The 25,514-nt window shown below is 35.9% G+C and overlaps 2 protein-coding genes and 1 long non-coding RNA gene across 10 annotated transcripts; 2 read left to right on the forward strand and 1 right to left on the reverse strand.

Annotated features, from left to right (window-relative positions):
• Positions 1–83: 83 nt before the first annotated feature.
• Positions 84–5,733, forward strand: LOC129575353 (uncharacterized). Of its 8 annotated transcripts, none has more exons than XM_055458831.1 (7): positions 84–263; positions 1,530–1,808; positions 2,158–3,446; positions 3,587–3,794; positions 4,093–4,651; positions 4,821–4,916; positions 5,050–5,733. In XM_055458831.1, exons 2-7 carry the CDS (start codon positions 1,710–1,712, stop codon positions 5,280–5,282), a joined length of 2,484 nt encoding a protein of 827 aa, XP_055314806.1. In that variant the 5' UTR covers positions 84–263; positions 1,530–1,709; the 3' UTR covers positions 5,283–5,733. The 8 variants fall into 8 exon arrangements, with proteins under 8 accessions (XP_055314806.1, XP_055314802.1, XP_055314803.1 ...); XM_055458828.1 differs by lacking the exon at positions 84–263 and adding an exon at positions 273–577; XM_055458832.1 differs by lacking the exon at positions 84–263 and adding an exon at positions 273–577 and having other exon boundaries at positions 1,530–1,796.
• Positions 5,734–6,359: 626 nt separating this feature from the next.
• LOC129575366 (uncharacterized) lies at positions 6,360–7,986 on the forward strand. Its single transcript, XM_055458869.1, has 5 exons — positions 6,360–6,474; positions 6,533–6,666; positions 6,736–6,896; positions 7,130–7,288; positions 7,563–7,986. Exons 2-5 carry the CDS (start codon positions 6,546–6,548, stop codon positions 7,863–7,865), a joined length of 744 nt encoding a protein of 247 aa, XP_055314844.1. The 5' UTR covers positions 6,360–6,474; positions 6,533–6,545; the 3' UTR covers positions 7,866–7,986.
• A 2,545-nt stretch (positions 7,987–10,531) lies between these two features.
• LOC129575368 (uncharacterized) lies at positions 10,532–24,740 on the reverse strand. Its single transcript, XR_008688791.1, has 2 exons — positions 14,354–24,740; positions 10,532–14,219 (listed from the first exon to the last, which is right to left on the reverse strand). It is a non-coding gene; the product is annotated as an uncharacterized LOC129575368 (long non-coding RNA).
• Positions 24,741–25,514: the final 774 nt, after the last annotated feature.

Genomic DNA, 25,514 nt, shown 5'->3' on the forward strand with positions numbered 1-25,514 from the left:
TGTGTTATTTGGTTTGGTTTGAGGCTATGTGACGTTTCTCTATCTTTCGATAGTTCGAATGTAGTGCATCTCTTTTCATGGCATTCTATCGTACATATGTCATATGTGTACGGGTGTGCATGTGTATGTGTGTGTGCGTTCGTGAGCTACGTTTAGCCCATAGCAAAGCAGTAGTAGCAGCAGCTTGTATTGACTGTGTGTGGCTAGTGAAGGCGAATTCAAAGTTGAAATTATCGAACACCAACACAGTGACACATACGCGAGTGAGTAAAAAAAGCAACTTTTTCCTTCGCCATATTGCTGGCGTACCTGTCAATTCATAATGTTACGATAATAAAAAAAATAATTTTTTTCATTAAATTTAAGTAGTGCAAATCGAAAATAATTCTATCAAATTTCCAAAATTGTGTATAATTTGAATTTAAAATTTTGCTTTAATTCGAACATACGAAATAGAGTAGTGAACAATAAGGTGGGAACAGATTTTGCTGATCAATATTGCAAACCAGATTCTTCTTTTTTTTCTCTTCTCTTCGTTCCTTCCCTATTTTAAGGCTCTTGTGTGAAGTGCGCTGATGTGAGTGCAAAATTTTCGATATATATATATATATATATGTTAGGTTTATTCGTATTATATATATATATGCATAGAGTCATTTACCGAAGGTCTGTTGCTGGTGCAAACATACGCCTGTACGCGTTCTCAATTGTACATAAATATGTAACGGTACTACTCTCGCGATTAGACAAATGGAAATACACAGACTTTTTTTTTCTTCTGTGTTGTTGCTGCTGCTGCTGCTGTTGTTGTTGTTTGTTACTTTGTTGCCGCTGTTGGTGCTGCTTTTTTGCATTGCGAACGAATAATATGAAAAAGTGCATGTACAGTACATTAGGCAATATATTTAATCTCCGGTTCGTTTCGTGTTCGCATATATAATGTGCTCGTCTATCCAAATCAGTGAATAAAAAAGAACGGCAGCCACTACTCGACAATGTTTTCGCTATATTTTTTTTCGATGAGACTTTTCACCGGTAATCATAACATTTAGTTATTGTAGCATTGTTTGGCCATTTAAACGGGTGGCATAGTGTCTTAAATGAAGTCACCGCAACAAATAATGACAACAACGACAACAACAACAATATCAACATCAAACCGAATCGAATAAATACGCAACAAACAAATATAATAGAGACGAATAAAAGCACTATGATTTCGTTAGCTTTAAAGGTTTATTAAGCAAATGAGTAGAGTCTGATACTTTGAATAGCTTCAGCTGTCATTTATATTTTCCCCCATAATTCCTGCACCAAGCCGCACGCTTTGCCGTATTTCAAACACATCAAACGAAATATTCACATTCTCCGTTTTATGGCCGGAATGATTTTTGTTTTATTGAGCAACGCGCGCTAAAAGCAAACACCATCGGGTGGCTCCAAATAGCACCAAAAACTAGCTAATACTCATTCAGTTTATATGCGGTTTGTGTCTGTGTGTAACAACATCATTTCAATTCTCTTTTCAGTGGCACGGCGAAGTGACGACCGATCGGTTCCATATTAAACTGAATTACCAAGACCAAGACCGCATAGAAATTGAAACAAAACCGACGCCAAATATTGTTTCGTTTTGAAACTATTTCGAAAGCAAAAACGAAAAAAAAAAAAAAGTATTCAATAAAGGAAATTCAAATTAAAGCTAGACTATGTCAGCGGCTACATTTATAACCGTGGATCCATACAAGCTTACGAATTCACCGATCACATTAACATACCCTCCTGCTGCTTTGCCGGTACAAATACACGTATATTTTCTTTCTCTCTCTTTATTTTCCTCCTTCATACAATCAATACACTTGCACTGAAATACAAAACAAGCAGAAAAACGAAACAAAAACCGCTTGAAAATGCTTCACAGAGTCACATCATCTCAACTTATGCATTACAACGTAACATATGTTTTTTTCCCATGCAATGAAATGAACGTCTTACAAATCGAACAATAGAAACACATTGTTACACCCTGTTTTAAGCATCGTTGAATACTTACTAAAAACAATACGAGCAACAAAAATGAAATAACTTTTTTTCCTTCTCTCTCTCTCTCTCTCTCTCTCTCTCTCTCTCTCTGTTTGGTTTTTGTGTATTTTCCAGGCGCAGAAATTAATACCGATGAAATCAACGGAACACGTATCAAATGAAAGAACGTACGCATCAATACAGTCTCAACAAGAGTTGAGCCGACTAGTGACGAATGAATCAGCGGCGGGCAAACGAAACCCAAAAGAATTGATTTACGTGAGACAGACCGCAAGTACGGCTGTCGGCGGCCATCCAACGACAACAATAACAAAAACAGCAACAGAAACAATCAAATCGAATTCATTGGATTGTGAACGAATTAAATGGAATCCTTCGTTGGGTGGACAAAACACAACGGTTTTGGCAACAAATACATCGACGGTGGTGGAAACAGTGCAAAGCAAATCCATAGATTGGCTACTGTCGGTGAAACCTACTCTGTACCCGGAATTACCCGCCAACGGTACGCGATCAATTCCAACGGCGGCAATGTCAGTGACGATAAATTCAGAGCAACATCAACAGAGCCAACGACAAATCCGTGTTGAAAATGTGTCAAAACCGAAATTGAATCATTCCAGCGATGCAAAAGTGACGTCTGAGACGACATTGAGTTTTAATGAGCGATTGAAAACGGAACCAAAGCAACTAATCACATCGTCGCCAGTGAATGGAAATGATGGGCCAGCTACTGCAACCGATAATAATACACACGAATCTTTACACAAAAGTATTACCAATCATTCAACTGTAGGAAATTCATCATTATCATCAACTAAACTAAATGAGAGTAGCAAAGGAAGGAAGCAATTGTTGTCGGAGCGACGACAACTGAAGCAAAACAAATCGGAAGCCAAAAGTATACGGGAGAAAAAGCAGAAATGTGCAAATGGTGGCAAGAGTGTTGGGTCGACGGGACGAAAGAGTGCTGCTGCGGCCCAGCATGATTCACTATCATCATCGAGATTCCCAGTGAAATGCAGCGAAAATGGAACATTCGGTTCGGCAAGCTCAATGCAGCCACAGCAGCAGCAGCAGCCGAATAATGCAGAGAGATTTTCTGGCAAACGAATGGACAAGGAATGGCATTCACCTGAATCGTACATTTATGACGATATCAGCTCCGACACGATCGCCGATAGCACGGAATACACCACATGCATGCAAACATTTTGGTTTCGTGATATACCCAATGAGAATCTGTTAACGCGCGAACAACGAATGGAAAATAAGCGCGATAACCTTCGTCGGCAAGCATTTCAATATGCACAGGCGCAACATTTTCGGAGTACAATGTTAGCGAAACGACGACTAATTACAGTAACAAAAGCATTAGCCAAATTTAAAAATGAACGGAATAAGTAGGTTTAACGAATTATTTGCAATTTTATTCTTGAGCATTTCTGTTTTCACATCATGTTCATGTTGTGGGTTGCTCTCAATATGCACACCTCTCTGAATAGATAATTATTTCATTTGGTTTGTTTGATTTTTTTTCCAGAGCTTCACCAACAAAATGTAGTGTTCAAGCGTGCTCAAATGCGGCACTAGCGATGACTGCATATTGTTATTTACACATTACGCTTAATAAGGATCAAAAACTTTTTCATCCTTGTACTGCAAAATTCTCGGATAATTCACAATGCCGTGTACCTGTTTTCGATATAAGCCACGAGCTGCCGCTCTGCCGTGAACATGCATGGAAGCGCGTAAGTTACAGTTGTTTTTATTTTTCTTCAATTAAATCAAGAAGCGAAGATGGAAATAAATTCGTAGAAAAAGAAGCTCTTGACAAAAGAGAGAGAGAGAGAGAGAGAGAGAGAGAGAGAGAAGTTTTATTCCAAAAAGAAAAAAAAATAAGCCATTCTCAACGTAAAGCCGATTATTTATATAATGTTTCCTTGTTGGCGTTTCTTTTTGTTTGGGTTTTTATTCATATTTCGTTTCTTTTCATCGGAACTTTTTCGTATCGTTCATTAATTGATTCTCGTTCTCTGTCCAAAACAGGATAACTACAATCGAATTTTACAAGAACAAAAACCGAAGAAAAGCATCAAAACCAAGACCAAATCGATAGAACCGGTTCGCCAGCCGAAACGAAATAAAAAAAAAAAGCGACGCAATACACAATTGGTGTTGACCGAACCAACGCAAATGATTCCAAAGCAGCAATTAAAGCAGGCCATCGGTCAACTGAATGCCAATGTTGTCGCCAACAATGCCTGCATCAATCCCACCACCGTCTCTGCCGCCACCACCAAACAGAGTATCCAGCCAATGATAAATGTTGTATGGAATCAAGATCTATTTCGGAAGCATCACAGTGGTGGTGAAACACCGCAAATAATTAGTGCAAAATCGCCGGCACTTATGACATCGATGAACAAATATCTACCGGACAATGTGATGGTGTATCAACTCAGTAATTCAATGCCGAATGCGCAAAAGATTAAAATCCAAAACATTATCACGGTGGGTGAGAATAGTTCGGCGTATGAAAGTTCCGAGGATACGGGCGTCGGTGAGCTAAGTGAATCGGAATTGATCACCGCACAAGATGGCATCGGTATGTTTTACATTGCTGTGTGTGTACTATTTTGTGTTTTTGCTACACACCATGCAATGAAATTGCCAAAACAAAACAAAACAAAACAAACAATGAAAACGAAATTCACTTTTTATGCGAAAACAAATTTTATCCTCATTTTCGGAATTGGCCATGGCGTGTCCATTAGAAATACCATTGGGTGATGCTCGGCTCCTCGAAGAACATGACTTAACGAATGTCCTCAACCAATTACCAGTGGATGCTTTTAATGACTTGTTCCAAGGTAACCACCAACCCAAAACAACACCAAATTTCACATTCATCATATTACTTTAGTTTTCCCGTTAATTTTCTTGTTATCAAATTAGTTTACAACGTTCGTTTTTCTTTTCTTTTTTTCCCTTCCACATATAAAGTGCAACAACATGACCACTATGAGCCGACACAAAAAGAGCAAGATGAGCTAGCTCGTGCTCTAGAGGAAGTTGACGAACAAGTGAAATCGCTTGAGCAAATGACAAGCTCGAGCAACTTTTTAGATAATTTTCTCGATGTTAACGATGAGATACTCGACGGCTCCGATATATGTGACGAAGTCCTAACAACATCATCGGTTAAAAATGATATTCGCGGTCTCGTACATACATAGAGATAAAGAGATCGAGAGCAGCGAAACGGAGAAGGAGACACCGAAAAGAGTCCGGTAAATGCCGGGCCATAAATGACAGGGATAGAAGCGTTATTTTTTTTTGAGACGCAGTGAGATAGAAAAAAAAGAGTGAACACACATTCATTTTAGAATAGGCAAACTAAAAACAAATGAGGATGAGAGAAACAAAAGTGAAAAGAATGATAGAAAGAAAAAAAAATGTATCTGCTGAAAATTTTATTTCATGTACACACACATCGGCTTCATTTACGTATTGTACACTAATTAATTTATATAATCATATCTTTGGTGGAGATGTTTTTAATCCTTTGTGTTGCAACAAAAAAAATTGTCGTTTTTTAAATAAATTATTTTTTTATTTAAATTCACACATAATAAATTTGGATGAAACAAAAAGAAAACAAATAAAAAAAAGCCACACGCACTTTAACTATTACAAGTCTCAATAAAAGAAAAAACAAACTTTACTGCCATTTAAAACATTGATTTTATAGCTTTGCATCTCTTGCCGTCAATCGGACCGACGATTCTCGTTATGAAGTCAATGAATCCAAGATTGATGATGATGATTCTTTTCAGTGACTACTGAATTGATCTTAAAAAACACGAATTTAATTGCTTTCCATTGGGAAAATCAGTCATTTTACGATGCAAGTTCCCGATTCATCGTCCAATATGACAAAGGTTTTTCTAAGCATAACGTTCAAGTGCATTTTCTATCAAGAATAAAATGAGGTAAATCGAGATAGAAATAGATCTGTATTCCCAAATTTTTCATTTGTGGTTTCAATATATCGGGAAAAGTTTAGTATATTTGACACATTTTACTTTTAGTTTGGAGTATACTTCTGTATCTATCGTACTTAAGCGCAATGAATTTCGCACACGAAGCATAACATCTGCAAAAGTACACCGTTTAAATGCTTTGAATTTGGATTTGATTTTCAAGTGCCTGCATTAAAAGTCATTCATCATCAAAAAAATCATTCGAATAAAGTGATCGATAACTGCAAAATAATATTCATGAATGGCATATACTTGAGCTTAAAGTAGATACCCTTTGAAGTGAATACTTGAGCTCGTGCTGTCATTCACGTTTGACGTACTGTTTTTCATTTGTGACTGTCACTTAACCCAAAAATTTCATCATCGTTTTTACGTTCGACGACAAGTAAATATAGGAAAAACATTAAACTTTGTATTGAATTTCATAACATTTTCCATTTTAGACACTGTACGAAAATGCTACGAAGATTAATATCACATAGGATATGCACGCCAATTACTATCGAATGTCGTCGAATTAGCTACGATCCATCAGCAATTGTCTCCATGATGGGAAATATGTTTAAAATGGGCAAAAGTATGATCAATTCTATATCTATTTTGGAAAACTTTGATTGTGATTTGATGTGTTAAATATTTTTTACAGCCCCTGAAGTATCGGAGGAGTTGCATGCAATCCAAACAGGGGCGTCGCGTGTCTGGGATTTAGGAAATCCAAAAAGTAAATACGTTTGCATCGGAGGTATGGGACCCATTAATTTAGGTGATAATGTCAAGGTGTCTCAGCTGATTGATTTCAAGAATACAGTGAGTAGCATCCGTAGTTTGGGGCCACGGTCCCACAGAGTAAAAGTGATTTTTAAATATTGGTTTCTTTACGTTATCGATTCAATTGATAAGTTGAATTTGTTTTCGATCAAATTTGTCCTTGGATCAAAAGTCGATTGAAATTAATTGACTGATTCAGTTCGATCTGTTATATACAGATTAGAATTGGTACTAATGCTTGATGTGTTCGTTTTTCTCTATTTTTTCTATAGGAATTTAATAAATTGCACATTGAGCTACTTGACTGTCCGACATTGTTAGCCACTAAACTAATTAGCACGTTTCCAAATTTAAAACTTCGGAAAGAAAACCTGCGTATCATCAAATTATCTTACCATAAGTATAACGACCAAAATAAAGGGCAACTGGATGTAAGTTAAAGAATCACTCACACAATTGCCCCAACTGTCTTTTATTGTCTTCATCATACTGATACACGCACGTTGGTGCAAGTGTGAATGAGATGATATTTGACAGTATAATCATTCTTATTCAATATAAAATTGTACTCGGTTCTATAGACCATGCTTTGCTAGTAAAAAAAAAGAGTAAAATTTCGCAACGAAATTTGATAATCATCAATTTAATGAATGAATACTTACTCTCTTCTTTGAAACAAATCTCAATTTCCGCTCATTTTTTCAGTGCCTTATTGTTGCCAATCATCTGTGTAAGAAACTGAATGAAGAGGGTGATTTTGGATTTTATTCCGGTGCTGCAATTAAGAATGCCACCAACGGCATATTCTTCTACAATAATAAATTTTTTAAGACCAACAACAATGAGATTCATGCGACAGTCAATTCGAAAAAAGGGTATTTGCATATCGATAATTTAGCGGCCGACGATGTGGGCATCGTTTATACGGATGGTGATTTCGACCTCAAGCAGCTGCGCATTTGGATCGAATCCATTGAGCCCAGAGTAGAAGAATACATTGATGACTAGTGATTTCTCTGTTGTTAATCCAAATTGTATTGTATTTAATTAAATATTCTTTGTAGTTAAGGCAACCGAAATATCACTCAATTGAATAAAATTCAATGCGATTTTTTTTTGTTAAATTCAATTTTTATTCTATTTTTATTCATTTAACAATGTCAGTTTTCAAATTCATTTTCACCACATTTCTATGAAAAATTGATTTCATCAGCAAAAAGCGTTATTCAAGGTGAATTATTCTGTCTTATTCGGCTCTCTCCTCAATCGATAGTTGATGTGAAGTCCATCCGAGTTGTGTGCAGATGTCGCTAGCGTCCAAACTTTTCTTCTAACAGATCTGTTTGTGTGTTTTTTTTGGAAACTTTACCAAAGCTATCTGCTGAAATAGTTTATCTTCTACCTGCTCTACAAAATGGAAAATCCTATTCAAGTTTTAAAAAGATAGGAAATGTGCAGAAAGTACAATAGTTAACAAAAATTTAAACTTTTTTCTTCTTTGACGATGGTATTACGTCTGCTGAAGCTTGTGACTGAAAGCATTTCGCAGGGGCAGGGCGGGTAGTGGCTGTTACCTTATATCACACAACCAGCTAACCACACTGCCAACGCGTTTAGCTTTTTTTTCAACTTGAGATATGACCAACCACTTTTCAATTTCTACACTTTAAAATGTTACTTGTTTCAGTTTTGGCACACAATTCAGAGCATTCATGTGCAAATTACCTGGGAATTTCACTGCTTCAAAGGAAAAAACGTCCAAATTTCACTGTAATCATACTTGCCTTGCCGAAAACAAGCTAAAAGAAATCAGATGCAAATAAAAAAAAAACATTTTTTCGCTCGGTTCTTTTTTTTTGGTAGAAAAAACTCTTTATTTCTTTCTCACATTCGATCATAAAATAAACTCAAATCATATACTCTACATATCGACGGAAAAAAAGCTCGAACATTTCGAAAACTACAAACTTTTTATAAAATGAATGATGCATGATTTTGAATTTGGACTTGTTCTTTCTCTCTCTTTCATAGATTTTTTGATCGTCGCACTTCGGGCTTTCTCTTTCTGTCTCGGTCATTTTCGAATTCCTAATTATTCTTACACTTAACTTATAAAAAAAATACTTATTTCAACCATATGCCATTGGACTTTGTATTTTATGACAGGCCAGCGATTCATATATCCGATGTAAATGGAAATGAAACTAACATTTTTATGCAACAACCAAATTTTGGCACATATTTTGCCGTAGACAAATATAATTTTGAAGAAAAAATTAATGGCACAAATGTTTTAAAAATATTTTGAAACACAAGCTTTTTTTTCTCAAAAAATCTTATAATTTTTCTAAACAGTAATTAGAAATAAACAAATGTAGATTTCTTTGAAAAGTAACTCAATTTCTTCTTGTGTTTTGTAGAACAGTTTTGCCATATTCATTCGTTATAAATGTTGTAGAAAAGAAAATGTATGTTTCATCACCTTCTGAAATTTGGTTTCAATCATTCAATTTATAGCACTCGGTTACAAATTGAATAGTGTTAGAATTGACGAATACCCGTGTGCAAATTTTTTGACTGTCTAAGTTAGTCGATTAATTTGGGACATTCATTGACTATCTGACTGACTCGAAGTGATTGTCTCGAACAAAATAAGCAACTACTGTTAACTTTAATCACAAATCACTCTTAGTCAAAATGTCCCAAATTAGTCGACTGACTGAAAGAATAACTAAACGTGATTGTCTCCATACAAAACGCATGATTTCAATCAACTTAGCCAGTTTTAGTTGTGTATCACTACATACATCTACATACAACTGAGTGACTGTTAGTCATTTTATTTGCACACGGGTTTGAAAAAATGATGAATCGTTGCTTTTTAAATTGCAACCCGTCATATTGTGACAATCCCAAGCTGAAATGAATAAAATTATCAAATGCTGACGGCTTTAATCGGCCAGAATTTAGAAGTGCCAATTCTACTTTGCTAAACGGTTTCATTTAAACCAAAATAATTTAATTCAGAAAAAAAGGAAGATTTTGCTTGGGGCAGTCAAACACAGTCGAATAGCCTTAATTCTAAACTACATGAATAATTTATGCTAATGAAACATCAATAATTTTGAATAAATTAATTGTAGTTTTCGATTATTTTTTTTTCGTTCAAAATTTATATACGAAAAATAAAATGAAAATAAATCATCATATGTTTTTCAACCAAACAAACTAAAATGAAGCTAATATGCGAATGAACTTAAGACTAAATCATAAGATTACAGAAAAAAAGTATAACTAAAATTACGTAAAAAAAAGGTAGAATGTTTGCTCTGGAGTGTCGTACCAGATAGTGCATTTACAAATATCGATTCTTATGCAAACGCACTTCTGATACGTACCCCAAAACTAATCAATGGAAAATGGCACAATATTTTCAATTTTCTTATTCGGTCGATGGATGTGTTGTAGCATCTCTCTGTCTTTCGGTTTTTTCTCTTTGTGTATGTGTCTCTCTGTGTCTCAGTACGTGTCGCTTTCTCAGTGAATTCATCAATTTTATATTTATATATAAAGATCTGGAGATCAAAAAGTCTCACTGTTGAACATTCTGGCGAACGAATTTCTGGTCAATTAATTTTAAAATAGAAAAATATGGTCTTATTATTTCTTCTTGCTTTTTGATTTGTTTTAGTGGTGGTTTTTGTGAGTTTGTAATTTGTATTGTTGTTGTTGCTAGAAAAACGGTTTATAAAAAGTGACTGTTACAATTGAGAGGCTCGATAAAGTTTAGACCTTTCATGAAATTGTTTTTTATTGCTTTCATTGGCTTTCGTTTCGACAAAAGTCGAATGAGAATTCAAAGTTTTTTTCTTCTTCTTCTTTCATTATTTTTTTTTTATTTTATTGAGCTTGAGTGTAGTGTGTTTGTTGGCGATGTGTGTATGAGTTTTTTTTTTGCTTTTCATTACCTAATTCGCGTAGAATGCATGCGCGTGTAAGTTGAATGCATTCTTTGGTCGAATCTCTCTTTTTAGATTCATGTTACTACTACTTTACGCCCTATTTAATTATGGTTTTAATGTTATACATGCGCTGTTTGCGCAGTATGTGCGCGCATGCAACGCGCCATTTTCAAAGGCGAAAAAAAAAATCTATTAATGTTCATTATTGAAATTGTGTGTTGATTTGAATGAAACTAACAGAAAAATATTAACGAAAATAAAACAACAACAACCACGAAATGAATAGAATAACGCGAGCAAAGGCAATTGAGCGGGTGCGAGCACGATCAAACACTGTTTGATTAATGCATCTTTGGAGAAAAACATCATCTCTCGCATCAAATGAAAACGTTTTCTCTTCGATACGAATCACACGAAATCATCAGCACGGAACCCCTTGAGAGCCGACACAGTGTGGTTGCTTGCACGCGCATGCACGCACGCGCAATCGACGTGGTATCTTGCACCATAATCCGAAATTCTTTTTGGCTCAACCGCACAACTGGTGCTGTTAGGCGACGTAGAAAGTCCACGTGCCAACCGGCCCTTTGCTCTCTTTTTTTTTTACTCACAAGGACGTTTAAAGTCCTTTTTTGCGCTTTTCTCTCTTTCCCTTCCACAAGGGAGAGTTTCTTTGCTGCAACGAAACACTTTTTACCGCAATAAAGTTTTGAATATTTTAACCAATCCATTTCCTCTCTAATTTTTTTTCTCATCCATTCAATGCAGTTTTATATTAGTTTCGAAGCAAAAGAGCCAATTTTTCTTTCATTAGAATTTCACTTCAGCAAAATGAAATCAAATCGATTGGTGTTTTGCAAAAATTACAACTCATCGTCAATTATGTTTGTGATTCTTATTTCGAGTCAGCTGAATAGCTAAACAACGGAATTCGATTTGAAAATATTTAATGCAAAATGTGCAATGTGCAATGTGTACTATGTATAAAAGTCAAAGAAGAAAAAATGTCTTGCATAAGAAAGCATTGCGTTTTAGGTTGCGATGACAGTTGGATGGTGTTGAGGTGTATGCACAGCGGCAACAGTACCAACAACAATAACCAACAAATATCTACAACGAATACAATTCAAAGTATCATTTTAAGTGAGGTTTTTGAGTGGATAGATGGGTTTGCATAGTTAGTTATGTTTACCTTCAGAAAAAAAAATTCACTATGATCACATAGATATTTGCAAAATTATGCCAATTGCATGCCTACAGATCATATACACCACGCCTTCGAGCTTTTTTTAGCTCTCTTTTTGTTGATCGACGTAGGTTAGAGTGAGCGAGCGGTATGAACTTCGAGACGATTTTCGGTGTGTTACGAAGAACTATTAGTCGATCGAAATAGCTTTTTGAAATTACCGATTGGATTACCGAGAAATCGAGTTTGCAGCCCAATGAGAATCCGCTTCTTATTTCGGCAGTGGCAACCAATTTTTATATGATGCAATGCAATTTAGCAACAACAAAACCAACACACACACACACACTCAGATGTATATATACCCATCGAATGTGTAGGAATTTATATCAAGGTTTTTTTCTTATTCTTTTCTCACTCAATTTTGCATTCGATTATCATGAATACAGTCCCAGATACCTGCCAAAGTGACACCCAACTCTCAAACACTTTCCTCACCGATTTAGCTCAACCCTAATTCCGACGACATACCGTCAATATACTTTTATGATTTGCAAACGTCTCCAATCACCTTGAATGCGATCTTGTGCACATGACAACAACAAAATGTTGTACAAATATGTTCAAAGGCGATTAAAGCGGCCGTCTCTCTGATATAGAGAAAAATTGAGTTGTGGCTTGATTTCGATCTGAAATGAGTGTTTTGAAAAATTATGATCTAGTTTTGGTCAAAGCGTGGCTGTATACCGTCGTCGTTATTGTCGTTGCTTGCATGGCAAGAACTAGTGTTTCACTTTTCCTTCCGATCGATTCTTGAAAGTCTCGCTTATTATGCATATAATGCATAGACTTGAAAGAAGAAAAAAAAACATTTTTTTCTTCTCGTTGCGTTTGTAGGGTGCGCGCGAGCGCTGAGCGTGGAGTGCGCGCAGCAATCAACCGCAAATTCTTCATTAGATCTATCATGCAGAATTTATAATGTTCGCTATTTATGTATGCAAAGTGGATCTCTCTGCCTTTTTCTCATTCGTTCGTTCTTTCGTTTGTTTGTTTGTTGGTTCACTGCGTTTATATTTTTCGACGATTTTGCATGCGATTTGAAAGTGAAACGAATATTGTTTTCAAGCGCAAATTTAGGTCAAATGTCACACTGCATAACAATAGTTGTAATCATAAGAATTTTTTCCTCTCTTCTCTTTCTTTCTCTCTTCTCATTTGGTTTTTTTTTTCGGTGAGTGATGGCTGTCAAATACGCATTTTCAGACGGATGTGCGCGGCAGTATTTCGAGACATTTTTTTTTAAAAAGGCTGTTGGTGCCTCTTGCAATTACATAAGCCGCACACACACACACATACATTTTGACATGAATCGACAACGCGATCATTTCGCAAAATGAGTTTGACAGTTTGTTAATTGAAATGTACTTTGAGGCTCAGTACAACTGAAATCGCTGACTGGCCATTGAGTGAAAGACAAGTCTATCAATGCCGGCTTTTCATTGGTTTTACCTCCATTCTCATTAATCGAATCAGTTGGTCAATGAAATGAGTACGAGAGAGTATAATGCGTACGAGAGATAATCTTTGTTTTCGGTTTTATTTTTCTGCTCTCAATGTCCGTTTAGCTTGCGAGGATATTTGCATACCAAAATTAGCTCAATTCATTGATAATTTTTTTATTTAATCTTTACTAGAGAAATCGTAATTTCTCTGAAAATTATCTCGAAATCAATGGCATTTTCAATGACTTCATAGAATTTCTCGAAAGCATTTTTATTTTCATGGGTCTAAGCCAATGGAAGCCGCGATAATCTCTCAATGGATTTATTATATAAATAAGATTCTTTTCAACAGAAAAAAAAATTCACTTAACACAAAACGGCTCAACGAATTTACGATTGGTGAGTCGTTTTCTTCTTGGATTTGCTCGATGATTCGCGACTCTTGGATATACCTAGGAAAAAACAAACAAACACACTTTTCCACTCGCCAGTTCAAATTTCGTGTCAAGTGACGGAGTGTTAAAATTTCACAATTCCTTTGGTTTATTTTCGCTCTCCATTTCGCGCGTTCTCTCTCTCTCTCTCTCTCTCCCCTCGATTCCTCTTCTTTTTACGTCCAAAAATATTTTTAGTCGAAATGTGGGCAAATAAAGCAATTATTAATTTAATTTAATCAATTCGATACACGCAAACCAAATTCACGGTTGAAAATCTGCATGGGAACGATTTTGCGAAACGAACGAACCAAAAAACCAAAAAGAAAAAAAAAATGTTGTACACTTGAACGAATAAATAAAAATTCAGTTCATCGAAAAGATGAAGCAAAAAAAAAGTCGTCTCTCTCACAGGGCTAGCACAGCGATGCAACGATGTTGTGTCTACGATTAAGTGTCACACTCAAATTAAGCACTTGTACCGTTTTTTTTCTTCTCAAATTCAACTACTACTACTTCTTCTTTTTTAATAATATTAAGATGCTATTGATTTCATCGAAGATATTATTTTAGCGTTTTATTGTTTTCTCGCGCGTCGTCGTCGGCTATAAACTATCTTACCGAACTTGTCGGTGGTTTTGAACAAAACATTAAGGCAATAATAATTTCTCGGATTGCATTTCTCACACAGTCGAGTCAGGCCGAAGTCAGGCAGCAGCCAACGGCAAACGGCACTTGAGGTTTTCGTGCGCGAAAAAAGAGGGGGATCGCGAACGAAGAAAAAAAACGGTGTACGAATGAAACGACACGATTCGATGGCCATTGCGATGGAATAGATTCGAGTGCTTGCACTACGCGCACTGAGATTAAATCGAAAAATATTAGAGAGACAACACACCAGAACCCATTTGGATACACACACACACACATACAAGTTGTCGAAACATACACACAACCAAATCGCCGAATCGAAATTTAGAAAAAAAAAGAAAAAAAAACAAAACTAACAACAACAACTTAATGAAAAAAAAAAGAGACAAGTAAAATTTATAAATAAATTTTTTCGAGTGAGCCAAATGTACTACACCACACAAACCTACTAAACTACAAACTAATTACTATTAGTTGCAAGCTCTATCTATCTATATGTGCTGTAAATCAGTGAGCGAGAGAGAGGATAGATTGGCGGACTTTTACACAAATGTGCAGTGTATTCCAAATGCTATATCTCACTGCTGCTGCTGCCGCACACGCTCGCCCTGTTCGCTCACACGCTTCAAACGCTAGTTGCTCGTCACTCATCTCAAACACACAAGTGCAGCAGCAACAACAGCAGCAGCACCCATATACACATTTCAAGCCCACACTTGCACATCAACCGTTGCAACGCAAATCAAATACAAAAACAAAATCACCAATTCTCTTGCTTTTTCTCTATCGCTCTCTCGCTCTTCTATTTCAATTATAAAATAAGATACACAAATGTATATTTTAATCATCACGAAGGAATATAGTTTCGATATTGTGCATGTGAAACATTGTGCGTTGCCTTATATTGTTGCTGCATTTTCTTTTTCGTTTAAGCATGTGGCACACACTGCAAAGTGTATTGGTCAGTGGGAAAATGACTTGAAATGCAACGTCGTTACTTCGACCACGATTAGTGTGTGCAAGAAAAAAAAAACACACACAGCTAGCGCGCTGCTGAACCTTTGATTTGCCACGATTCATATTCATTCGTATGATTATCACTATACACACACAAGCCAAAAAAAACAATCGTCATTCATACAACAATAGAGATCTGAGATGTAGCCCCTTCTCTCTCCACATTTGTCTACCTTTCTCACTCACTCTCCCCCTCTGTCTCTCATGCTCTTGCTCTTACATTTTCTAGGGTTGCCATTCAAGCCGTTTCAACCTTTCATAAGAACCTCTGAATTAGTCTCGAAGGTAGTAAGCTTCTTCACTTTCAAAACACTTCTTTTCCACCAAACCGTGAAAAGTTCACTTTTTTCTGTATGAACATTTCGTTGGGAAAAGTTCTACTGTTTTCTATTACAACTTTTTTGCGTTTTTTTTCCCAATGCAAAATAGAGAGGCAAGAAATGCGTTCGAAATCGATTGAACAAATTATTAATGCAATATTTCAAACGCTTGATTGCACACACTTCGTTGAAAACGAAATTGCTTGATATTTCCGATTACTGAATGCACCCACAACCGAAGTTGACTATATGTTTTTTTTTCTTCCCCGGTTGCTGTTGAACAAATTCCTTTCGTAATATTCACCATAACCGCTTACTCTCACAATCAAGTCAATTGAAATCAGCCGAACAAAGTGTTTGGTTCAGAAAAAAAAATGTGCGCAGTTGTTTTGTTTCAACGGTTGGACTGAAGTGAGAGAACGACAACAACGTCAACAACGTTGAAAAAAAGCCACCGAAAAGAAATCTTTAGTTATCTCTCTGTATGATGATGAGCAAATGAAAAGAATTCAATGTGGGCTATTGGCTCATGCCAAATCTCTTGAAAGTGGGACCACGAGAGAAAGAAAGAGAGAGAGAGATTGAGATTGTCATGTGCCACGTCGTCGAAATACAGGACAATTGCGACACATCTTATTGCGCCCAAGGATAAACGATAGATACACACGTTGTGTGCCCACGTGAAAAATCGACTATTTTTTAACAAATGGTGTGCTATTACAAACAGGATTAATGGTTGCACCCGTTCATTTGCTGTTGGTGTTGTTTTGAATTCCTGTGATTTAATTCAGTTCATCAAATCGCATTAATTAACCAAATGTGCATCACACGTACGAACGGACGGACGGATGTGAGGTGCGTGCATTCTGTTTGTGGGGATGTTGATGTTTGTTGTGTGTCTCAAGGTGTCTTATGAGTGTACAATAGGGTGTTTTTGCCATCAAATAATCAAGAAATGGTAGTTCTGGATTGAAAGAGTGAACCATTTTGAGTCGATTGCATGTATTTTTACTTTAAAATAATCAAAGATGCCACTTCCCGGGATCAAAACAGAAAATCATAGAATTTTGAGGTTATATTTTGGTTCACTGGAATAAAGCAATATTTTCGACTCTTCCACTTTCAATCTCACTGCCATTGGTAAATTCACGATGCAGAATTTCATTTTCATGCATATTTCGTCGAAAAAATCAAGGAAATCGGTGAAATATTACACATTTTCCATCGCATCTTCGACGGCATTTTCAATGAAAGAAATAACACTAATAAAACTATTTTTTTCACAAGGATTCAATCAATGCGGTTAGAACACACGATAAATTATCTAAATTCATCAAAACATCCGATCGAACAAATGCAGAAAGACCAATTTAGAGCGAACGAAAAATGTAAACAGAAACGAGCTGTCATCGTAAAATTCGGGCTTGTTTTGATGTTTGACAAGACTGTAACACAACTGCGCGAATCACTATGTGCGAATTAGTTGTTATTTATTCGGGCAAGTGTATTGGCAATCCTTTATAATGTCTAATGAGCCCAGATTTCGTGATGACAATTCGCTTTTGTTTACATCTTTCGTTTGTTCCAAATTGGTCTTTCTGCGCTTGTTCGATCGAATGTTTTGATAAATTCAGATAATTTATCGTGTGTTTTAACTGCATTGATTGAATTCCGGTGAAAAAATAGTTTCTATTAGTGTTATTTCTTCAATCGAAAATGCCGTCAAAGATGCGATGGAAAATGTGTAATATTTCACCGATTTCCTTGATTTTTTCGACGAAATATGCATGAAAATGAAATTCTGCATCGTGAATTTACCAATGGCAGTGAGATTGAAAGTGGATGAGTCGAAAATATTGCTTTATTTCAGTGAACAAAAATATAACCTCAAAATTCTATGATTTTCTGTTTTGATCTCGGGAAGTGGCATCTTTGAATATTTTAAAGTAAAAATACATGCAATCGACTCAGAATTGTTCACTCTTTCAATCCAGAACTACCATTTCTTGATTATTTGATGGCAGAAACACCCTAGTGTACAATCTGTACATCACTCTCGAATCATATGTTCAACAGCACACACACACACACACACACACGTAAATGAAATGCAATAAAAAAACGAGCGGCTCACTGGTTGATGTTTAGGCGTACAAGATAAATGTGATCATTTTACACTGCGAGAGAGAGAAAAAAAAACAACGAATCCATTCGGTCACTTCAATAAAGCGCGCGCAAAAATAACGAGAAATCAATTTTAATTGCATATTATGATATTAGATCAAACTTCGTCAAACGAACTATATACACTCCAATGTATGTGTGTGTGGTTTTTTTCCTCATATTGCCGTTGCTTTTTCGCGTTCACACTAAATATTCGTGTGCAATTGAGAACATTGAGCGCACTTCAGCGAAAATTTCGGTGTATTTGAAAAATACGGTTGTTGTTATTTTTAGAAAATTGGGAAGAAGGAATTTGACTTGTAACATTTTAAAACGAAGAACTGCCCGTTTTTTTTCCTTCTGTTTTGTCAATCTCTGAATAATGTGTATTTTTTTGCTCGCTTCAATTTGGTTTCATTTTCGGCGTTTTCGGTTGCGAGAGAGATGAATAGAAATTGAAATACAGAAATATGTAAGTGGGTCATGTAATTGCTATTCCTATATGGTGGAAGCGTATGAGATTTGGGTTTGAGCAATTTCCACCCGAATCGCATTTTCACTGCAAAGCCTGATTCGTAACATTGAACACACAATCATCGTTACACATGGGCATGAGCAAGAACAAAATAAATAAATGAGTAACTAACTTTGACCTTTAACTTTTGACCCTTGAAAATCGTATTCGGGGCCGAAATTGAAATGATGTATGCGCTTGGCGCATTACAATGAATTCAGCCCGAGAATATTCTCACAAGATTAATTACTGAAAACATCGATTATTAATTTATTATTATTATGGTTTTGCAATGATGAAATAGGTTTGAAAAAAATAAATTCTATTAATTTAAAATTCAATTTTGACTATTTACAATGAGTGGTTTCATAGTATCCATTTTAAAATGGTTAGTTTTTCATGTAATTCGTAAGTATTTTCTTTCAAATCAAATTGATTTTGTTCGTTTCGAAATTAACTCTTCGAAAATTTCAGATTTTTTTTTTCTCGAAAATGTTGGGTTTTCCAAACAAAAAGCTTAGTTTAAGGGTTGTTTCCTCATTTGTTTTTTGCTCCATATTTGAATTGTAAGACATTAGGTTTGTAGTCTTTCGTCAACTGTCGATATTGTGCCATTTTCTTTGATTTTAAAACTAACTTTTTTTTTTCAAAAAAAAAAAAAAATTCTATTTACATAACGTAAATTAAGTAGATACTAAATAGATTTAATACATACCCAAAGAATATGAAAGAAACTGAAGTGGAATCTTTTGTGTCCGTATTCATCGGGTGTGCAGATATTTGTGGTGGGATCCATTTTCAAAATACTTACATTTGATCATAAAATATTGGTCAGAAATGAGAGATGATTCGAAAAATTCACACAAACACAAGTCGAATGGTGTGTTCAATCCACTGAGATACCACCAGCTGTGTTCACTTGTGCTAATTGGCAGGGGAAACAGCGACCACAGGGAGTACCCCAGTGATTCAAACACCATGTATTTTCTTTCTCTCTGCGTCTCATTTTTCCGGATCTGCCAGTCCTTTTCTGATTGTGTTGATTACGTACAAACGGATTACACAACTGTTAAACTCTGTTATTTTTTTGTTTCCTTCACAACCTCGTTCCATCCCATTCTGTGATGGTTCCTTCCTTCTCTTGCGGTGGCATGTTTATTTCCGACGATGTATCAAAACAACAGCAGAAAAAAAATTATCGTTCAATGCAAAAAAAGCACTTTGAAAAACTTATCCGAACGAATACACGACGTTAGCGATGCGCGCTCGCGGTGCTTTCATGTAAAGCTAAGTATAGATGGACACACTTGTTATATGCAAAATAACTGTGAGCAAGTATTTTACCGATTCATTTGAGTCATAAATATAAATACACTTGAAATGATTGATTGATGGAATATTTTTAAACCGCAACAACAGCAAAAAAAAAACAATGAACACAATAACAACAGAAAAAAACGGTCCGATTGAATTTACATCACGGGGTCCATTGAATTTCGAATTTCCTCACCGCAATTCTGTCTCTTTTTCTCTTGATCCCTTTTGAAAATGGTGCAATATGAAAATATTTTTCTTTCTATACCCATCCATTCTAGTTCACATATTTTGCCGAAAAATGCATCACATCAAAATCAAAACGAATTTTTTTTTCCATTTAAAAAATGAAGAAAAACGAAAATTTTCATTTGATATAGAATTTTGAATAGAAAAAAAATCGCTTTTCGCGTGCCCGAAAAAATCATCCGTGCAACAATCAACGAGAAAATCATTCGATTTATTTAGCAAAATAAGAAAATTTCAGCGAATTTTGAAGAGGATCAAATTAAGCGTAGATTAACATCTGCTTGGCATCGTCACAAACAATGGTTTCTTCCACTTGAACGTCGTTCGTTTTGTTGTTGCTGCGTTTTTATTTCGTTCATTCTGGTCTCTATTGCTTCAATTCCGTCATTGCGGCTCACGGAAAACGCGCGACCATCGGGAAAAACGAAGCACACACAAATGCGAGCGAAATTATTCACAGTGTCAGCCAATTTCAATGAACTTGAACGATGTGAAAAGCATTTTCTGTTTTTCAATTGAACAAAATAAAACCAACAAACAAATTGCTCGCTTTTTTACACATATTTCTTCTCTCTGTATCGATTTCAATGAAATGCGTCATGAATTGGAAACGAATTTAAACATTTAATGATTTTATTTGAAATATTTTCGGTCATTTTGACGATAACACTCTTTTCGAACGGAAAGAAAAAATCGAACCAAATTGAAAATGTAGTCCGTATTTATCGAGTTGTTTTGCACCAATGTTTCAGTAAGCATATGCGCGAACTAGATATTACGCCGCTAACTTTTTCGGAATATATGGTAAAAATATCTACAAAGGAAACAACAACAACGTTGAAACGTCGTCGTCGCTGTGGTGTGCGTTTGGAATATATTCTGTATATATTTGTGTAACATCACAAACAAACAAAAAAAAATCGTCGTCGATACAGGAGAAAGAGACACACTGGCCAGTTTTTTTTTCTTCTCTCTGATGTTGTGTTTTTTTCGCGTTCACTCTTTCTTTTTTTTCCATTCTATCTCTGTCTTTCTCGAATCTCCGAATGAAAAACCAACAACAACAACAACAATAACAGCAGCAACGGCAGCAGCAGCAACGAAAATAACAACAACAGTATTACTGTATAAATAAATTATTATGTGACTGTACACGCAAGACGAATTTCGATTTGAAACTTTTCTTAATCGAATTTTATGCTTTCGACTAAAACTGAACAAAACAAATGAAACCGAAAAAAAATCAACCGAATTGCTATACACTCTTTCGCTGCTTGGGTGTTCTTATTATTAATCTTTTCTCTTTTTTTTTGGTTTTTATTCTGTTAATTCTTGTGCTGTGTTTGAATATCGGTCTCGGGTTTTGTGAGGTAAAACGCTTATTACGTTTCATTTATTGAACTTGAGACTCCACAAAATAAATGCGCCTCTATACGTTGCTCGGCCGCTACGTGTTTTGTTTCTCCGTCGTCGTCGTCTCGTTGTTGAACCACCGAACTTGTCGTTTTCGCGCCGAGAAATGTTATGTTCCAAATGATTTCTTGGCTGCACAATATTTCTGCCCATTATTTTTTCTCTTCTTCTTCTGTGTGTATAGATGATGATTGCGTAGTGTTTTGGACACTATTCAAGCACATTGTATACATATACGTCATATATAGGTGGGTATATATAAATATATGCAAAGTGTATGTTGAAGCGCGCGCGTTAGAGTGAGAGCGAGCGAGCGCACGAATGTGTTGAACACAATCGAGAAAAATATATAATTTGTGTTCGTTTTCATATATTCATGTGTTCTGCAATGCAGGGTCTGCGTGTGCGCTCTGATAGCGACCTTGACAGTGAACTTGAATCAGTTCCTGTTGTTTGCTAGAAAAACACATGCACACGGACGAGCCACATAGCACACAGACACACACGCATACACCACCATCATCATCATCATCGTCGTCGTCGTCGTTGTCGTTGTTGTCGTCGACAATAACAACAACAATAGCAATGCCGAACGAAGCGAAACGATTTTTGTGACCATGTCGCGCGCGCTCCTCACTGTGTGTGAGCCGTGCAGGCTTGTATGTATTGCCATCGCATCAGAGGATTTTTTGCAACATGTCGATGTTGTATAGATGTATCACAAATCTTATAATATTTTCGTGGTTTTTTTTCCTTTTCACTCTCTGTCTCCCTCTCTTTCTTGTTCCGATTCTTTCTCTTTCCCTCTTTGTGCATGTAATGTGTTTTTTTCTTGAAAATTGCTACGTATTTGAATCGCTTACACCTTTATTGATTCATTCGGCTCGGTTGGACAGAGGAAGGGCATACCATTTTTTTTAATTTTCTTTCCATTTGCATTTTTATCTAAGCCGTAACGAATCATCTGACACAACCGAACGAGTCATCAATGAAAACAATACTTCCATTATTAATTATCATTTGAATGCAATCTCTGTCGCATTGGCACTCATATTCGCGCTTTCTCGCTCTCTCTCTCTCTCTCTCTCTTTCTTGCTTATCTCAAAATTCTAGATGTCGCTCAATTTTCAATGCAAAGTTTGCAAACAAAATAAAAATGAAGAAACAAAAAACATATATACATTACACAAGCAATAACAAAAACCACAATGATAAATATGAGGTGTACAAATTATTGTTACGCAGTTAACAAATTGAGCCCATGACGAGTTACGATATGTGAGTATGTTCGTGTGTGTGTGTGTGTGATGGCATTTTTTTTTCCATCAATACTAAACAAGACAATATCATCTTTCATTCGCCAACACACAACCCCTCTCTCTCTCTCTTTCTCCCTTCATATGCGAGTGCGAATGCGATTTCAATTAAGCCAACAAACAGCGAAAAACTGCGACTTCGATTCGACACACCGGAATTCAAGTGAAATTCCAAACGATAATATTTACCCGAAAAAAATGCATCATATGGTGAAATAACCCTCTTCCTCTCTGACTCTGACTCAATCATCATCATCATCGTTTTCTGCTCATGACCGAAAACATGTTTGTCGATTTTTGTGTTTTCGAGTCGAGTGAATTTCGCTCGTGTGACTCACTATAATCGACACACACACACACACACACACACACACATTCATACACGTCAAACTGAAATCATTATTTTGCCTCGTTTTTTCGCTTTCGTCTCTTCTCTCAAATTCAATTATTTTGCCTGTTTTGATTCAATTGTACAATTACTACTATTTATTTACCACTACGTCTCTATCTTGCACCATTTTCAGAAGAGACAAAAAAAACCCGATTGAACATTTCCAGAGAGAAGAAATAAAACCAACCAACAACTTGAAATTCAATTTAAAGTGATGAAGTAAAACAAACGACAGAAACAACAACAACAACCAAAAACAATATTTATTATTCTTCCGAAACATTCCGTCCTTTTATTTCCACGAATTGATCGTGAGTGCGTCATTTCTCTCTCTGGTATATGCTATATGTACATTCGTTGTATATTAGATATAATTGTATTTAGTTTAGTATGAGAACGCAAATTGCACAATGTGATGAAGTATTGACTGATATTTTACTGAAATTAGCATAATGCCGAAAAGACAACGACTCATAACAAAATAATGCTATGAAATTTGAGGTACATTTAATTATGAATTGATTTAAATGGATTTTCGATTATTTTTTTTTTTTTATAAAAAATATGAAAATTTGCTTACGGATAATTGTACTGTCTCGTTTAAATGTCTACTGGATATTTTTTTTTGGTTCAACTCACCCGATCCTATGTACAGTTGATTTGACAACAACGACGTATTTTCTGATAAAATTTGAAATTATTTTTTTTTGCGGTCGTATGAGAAACAGAAAAGAAAATATGATAAACTCAAATAAAAAAAAAGTAAAAAATTATTTTCACACTGAACCGAAAGTGAGAGAGAGACTGTTAATGTTTATTAACTGTGTTTTGTGATTAATAGTCAACATCGGGTCAATTTGCGGCAGCAATATAGTTTTTACACGGTTTCGGCTTGAATTGCGCTTCAAATATATCAGAAACTTGAACACATAATAATTATATACAGAAATCGTTCATTTTTTTATTCTCTCTTTCTCTCGTCGCTAGTGGCCTGCTTCGAATAAAATATTATTTATACGGATTGCACTATTTTCAGTTATGTTCGGTTGGTTGGTTGTTTTTTTTCTGGTTTTGGTTGGATTTTCAGTGTCAGGCGCTCGTTCGTTCGTCTTCTTTCTTCTGTCGTGCTCGCGTGCACAACATCGAGATCGCTCTTGTTGTTTTGGAAGAACTGACTGGTCGGTTCGAAGGAAAATTTTGCATTGATATGAAAAATGTACAAATACGACAGTGAATTTTCCAACGGTTCGCAGGAATATATGGTTTTGTGTTGTTTCAGGGTCTTTTGGTTGCTGTTGCTGCTGCTGCTGCTGCTATATTGCAGCTATTGTGCTCTGTGTATGTCGATGTGTATCTCAAACATATAGAGAATGAAAGAAAAAAAGAAAGAATGTGTTGTGTGTGCTCCATATGTACATATCACACACAATGTGCATTCATAGACATAGATATTATAATGGCATTTAGACGGTTTGTGTATTTCGTTTGGCTGTACACTGTAGTATAGTACGAACATTCGAACGACGTCAACCTGTCCCCATAATATGGGAAATCAAATGCGCTTCAACTCTCTCTGTCTCTCTCTCTCTCTCTGTCTCTCTCTCTCTCTATCTCTCTCTCTCTCTCTCTCTCTCTCTCTCTGTCTCTCTGTCTCTCTTGCTCTTTTTCCCTCACATTTATATTATATCTCGCGTGCGCTTTTACTGTGGATAATGCGCCTGCAACGAAACTGCTCACCGCCGCTCGCTGCTGCTCTTTCAATTCGCGCGCGCCACTATATACATCCAAATGCACATCTATCCATAAAATATACCGATCGAAAACGACAACGAATGGGCTAAAATATCGTCGTAGCATTTTGATATTTTGTTCCAATAATGGAAGGCTTTACTTTATATAACACTATTATCACTAGAATCACGCTTGCGCTATTTAAAATTAAAAAAAAAGAAAACAGAAGAGAAGAAATAATACGAAACTGTACTACGCACACATTGTTCGAGTCGAAAGAGAGAAAGAGAGAGAGGGGGGAAGGAATCGTCATTCTAATAATAATACCGCGCACAAGAACGTGCACACGTAGATAGAACGAGAGAAAAAGAGAGAGGGAGGGAGGGAGAGAGACAGAGACCGAATGAAAAGGGCTCCCCCTAGATTATGAATTATGTAAATAAATGCATTTTGAATGCGATTTTAACAATTTAATATCATCACAAAACAGTGAG

This window comes from Sitodiplosis mosellana, unplaced genomic scaffold (genome assembly GCF_009176505.1).
Source record: "Sitodiplosis mosellana isolate CC-2019 unplaced genomic scaffold, AAFC_SMos_1.0 Smas_scaffold_6166, whole genome shotgun sequence".
Lineage (NCBI taxonomy): Eukaryota > Metazoa > Arthropoda > Insecta > Diptera > Cecidomyiidae > Sitodiplosis > Sitodiplosis mosellana.